Genomic DNA, 3,970 nt, shown 5'->3' with positions numbered 1-3,970 from the left:
AGAACAGCAATGGCTTGTGCTGTAAGATCAAGAATCGACAAATGGGATGTCATAAAACTGCAAAGCTTCTGTAAGGCAAAAGACATTGTCAATAAGACAAAACAGCAACCAACAGATTAGGAGAGTATCTTTACCAATCCTAAATACAATAGGGGCTAATATTCAATATATATAAAGAACTCAAGAAGTTGGGACTCCAGAAAACCAAATAACCCTATTTAAAAAATGGGGTACAGAGCTAAACAAAGAATTTTCAACTGAGGAATATCAAATGGCTGAGAAGCACCTGAAAAAATGTTCAACATCCTTAACCATCAGGAAAGGCAAATCAAAACAACCCTGAGATTCCACCTCACACCAGTCAGAATGGCTAAGATCAAAAATTCAGGTGACAGCAGATGGTGGCAAGGATGTGGAGAAAGAGGAGCACTCCTCCATTGCTGATGGGACTGCAAGCTTGTACAACCACTCTGGAAATCAGTCTGGCGGTGCCTAGGAAAATTGGACATAGTTTTTCCAGATGATCCAGCAATACCACTCCTGAACATACACCCAGAAGATGCTCCAACTGGTAATAAGAACACATGCTCCACTGTGTTAATAGCAGCCTTATTTATAATAGCCAGAATCTGGAAAGAACCCAGATTTCACTCAACGGAGGAATGGATATAGAAAATGTGGTACATTTACACAATGGAGTACTACTCAGCTATTAAAAACAATGAATTTATGATATTCTTAGACAAATGGGGCCACATAAGAGCCACCTAAGAGCCAACATCAGACGTTTCACAGGAGAAATGAGCAGTGGTAACTGAAACCATTAGAACATTCTCATTAGTGTGCATCTGACTCATCACATCTGTGATGACAACTGTCTGCTGGTAATGACGAAAGACACAGAGTCAAAGGAGAATGGAGACAGATACAACTATCCCAAGTTAGAACATGGAACACTTAGGCTAAGCAGACTGCCTAGGACTGAAAAGGGAGTTCTTGGCTCTCAGCCTGGAAGACAGAGACAAGTGACAGCACAAAGGGCCGTCAGGGAGGTGTCCATTCTCTAGGTGGGCAGAGGCTAGGTCGACATTTGCCGAACTCCTTAAATTCTATACCCTGCTTGTTCTCCTAGTCCTGACCCAGTCTCACCAAAAGGAGAGTGAGTCATGAAAGGAACAAGAAAACAAACACTATTCTTCCAGATGGTCCAAAAACCTTTGCTACACGAGTGAGGCTAGTTTATTATTAGGGACAATGAACTAATTCTCACTTTTGCACTATAATGGTCTAATATCTTCATCCTGTAGTAACTGCACCACCAAAGTGATCGTTCTGAAGAGTTTTAAAAGGAGGTGAACGATTCTAGAAAAATTATTCCAATCTCTGGCAAGTTAGTAGGTGCAGCACCGGCATTCCCAGTGCTGACACCAGCACCCTTACCACCTTGCACCTCCCCACACAGGCTCTAGCTTCTTCCTTTCCATATGCACTTTCTCCTTCTCTTTTCCACCACCTACAATGACTCTCCAGTTTCTTTCACCTAATTACAGTTTTGTCAAGCAAGCCTAGGCCACTTAAGCAAGAAAGGGTACACACGAGCGCGCACTCATATGTATATAAGTATATATATTCAGTTATATTTATTTTTATATTTTGATATGCATTATAAGTAGTCATATATCTTTGAGTCATATTATCAATCTTTCAAAAGTTTTTTTTATTTTACTGTAGTTTTAGAGGGTTGCCCAGGTCAGCCCATGTGCTGGTTAGTTTATGTTAACTAGATACAAGCTAGACTCATCTGGGAAGAGGGACCCTCAATTGATAAAATGCCTCCATCAGACTAAGCTACAGGCAGGTCTGTTGGGGCATTTTCTTGTGTAATGACTGATGTCTGAGGGCCCATCCCATTGTGGGTGGTGCCATCCCTGGACAGGTGGTCCTGAGTGATTAAATAAAAAAGTTGGATGAGCAAGCCACTGGGAAGTAAGCCAGTACACAGCATTCTTCCATGGCCTCTGCTTTTGTTCCTACCTCCAGGTTCTCGCCTTGAGTTCCTGTCCTGACTCCCCTTCATAATAGACCAACTAGGAAGTCTAAGCCAAAGAAACCCTTTCCTTCCCAAGTTGCCTTTGGTCATGGTGTTTCATCACAGCAAAAGAGCAAGCCCAAACAATCGTCCTGCTTCTATCTCCTGAGTACCAAGAGTAAATGCTACTAAGCTTAGCAATCAGAATTTTGATGGGAACAGTTGTTTCACTTTCCTTTGGCTTATGTGTACGTTTAGGAACATGTCTAAGCATTACTAAAGAACAGGGAGAAAGTGTAGGCAAGTGCTTTGTAAGCCACAGCACATGAGTCAGCCTTTAAGGAGGAGTAAATGGTCTAAGGGAAGAACTCATTGGTAGAGCATTCCTAAGAGGGCTCACATTCAATCACAAAGTCAGTCAGTAAAGCAAAACATAACGTACAAAAGTTCCCTGAAGTCTCTTAGAATGGCAAAGTTTTCTATAAATTACCTCAATACAAAATCTGTTATGGTATAACACATGGATGCATACATGCTATATTGAGTTATAATAAGCAGTAGAGTTAAACTGTAGAAAACAAAGTAAATCTTAAAGACAGGAACGATACTAAATATGCTCACAGACTGAGATATGCAAATGGGATGGCTCAGCACTAAATCTCCCAGCCCTCCATTCAGAGTACACAGTGGAGTCACTTACAGCAATGGCATCTTGTCCCCACTTTATTTATGTCTGTCGAGACTACTTCTCAGCCTTCCATCTCCCTCCACAGCACAGCCACATCTGCTTTTCAATGCTTTGGGGCCTGCCCATGACCCTAACCATGGTCCAGGTTATGTGAAAGCTTAAACAAAATACTCAAATAAAAAATAATTGTCATGCAGTTTTCAGAACATACTGCTGAGCTTTGCAAGAGAGCAGGTGTTACTAAGTAGTATAGTCCCCACACGAGAGCTGATGAAATTGGGATTTTGTCTTTAAAAATGCTGTACCTGAGCTTGGTCACCAGGAGACTTTTCAGAGGCACAAGTCTACTGCTGGTCTGGCCATTAATAAAATGACTCAAAACTTGTAATTGGCTTAATCAGCATGGTTGTGAATAACTATATCATATGGATCAGTACCTATTACTGACTAAACTAGAAAGGGGGAAAACATGAGTTTAGCAATTTAAGCTGCTTTTTCTTCTAATCTTTTGCTGATTAAATGAGTTGGATTTGAATGTATAAAAAACAATATTTGGGAATATTATTTATTGCTTTAAAAACTACGTTCAGAAAAAAATTATCCAAGCTCTTTACCATCAAACTAAATTTTTATTAATTTTATTCATTATATAGGAATAATCTCCTAGACAATAAAACAAACCACGTGATTTGCCCTAACTTGATACAGCAGAAGTCTACACTCCATGTCACAATACATGGGTATAAGCCCTACCATATACACAGAACCAACCACCTTCTAAGAAAAGACACATGATCGTCAAGACTAAGTATCACCCAGAATTAAGTGGCTGTCCAGCAGGCACGTGGCTGGCTGGTGAGCACTTACCTGCTTCGGCTCTTGTCCACAGGGAAGATTCTAACAGACTTGTCAAAGCTGGCAGACACAAATTCCTTCCCAGTGGGAGAGTAGTCCACATCAAGTACTGCAGACACGTGATCCATGTGCACCATAACAGGAGTGTCCAGTGCACGCATATCAAACGTATACAAGCTGTGAAACAGTGTTAAATATTAGACTTCAACTTCTAGAAAGAAGCCAAATGTAGTATTAAAAGATATTAGTAAAAATAAGAGCATTCACTAAATAATGAACCTCTTAATAAGCACTCTGATCCTGAATACAGGTAAGGTAGGTAAGATACAGAGAATTCTTAAATACAGGTAAGGTAGGTAAGATACAGAGAATTCTTAAATACAGGTAAGGTAGGTAAG

The 3,970-nt window shown here is 40.4% G+C and overlaps 1 protein-coding gene across 1 annotated transcript in view; it reads right to left on the bottom strand.

The window, feature by feature from the left end:
* The window catches only part of Dcaf13 (DDB1 and CUL4 associated factor 13), a 34,004-nt gene that overhangs the window by 9,496 nt on the left and 20,538 nt on the right, over positions 1-3,970 (bottom strand). The window contains exon 8 of the mRNA XM_021183511.1: positions 3,585-3,749. Within this exon, the coding sequence (XP_021039170.1) occupies positions 3,585-3,749 (165 nt within the window). The remainder of the gene's footprint in view (positions 1-3,584; positions 3,750-3,970) is intronic.

Source organism: Mus caroli, chromosome 15 (assembly GCF_900094665.2).
Source record: "Mus caroli chromosome 15, CAROLI_EIJ_v1.1, whole genome shotgun sequence".
In the NCBI taxonomy this organism is placed as follows: Eukaryota; Metazoa; Chordata; class Mammalia; order Rodentia; family Muridae; genus Mus; species Mus caroli.
Note: the sequence above shows the minus strand (reverse complement) of the source record. Positions and strands in the feature narration are given on the sequence as shown.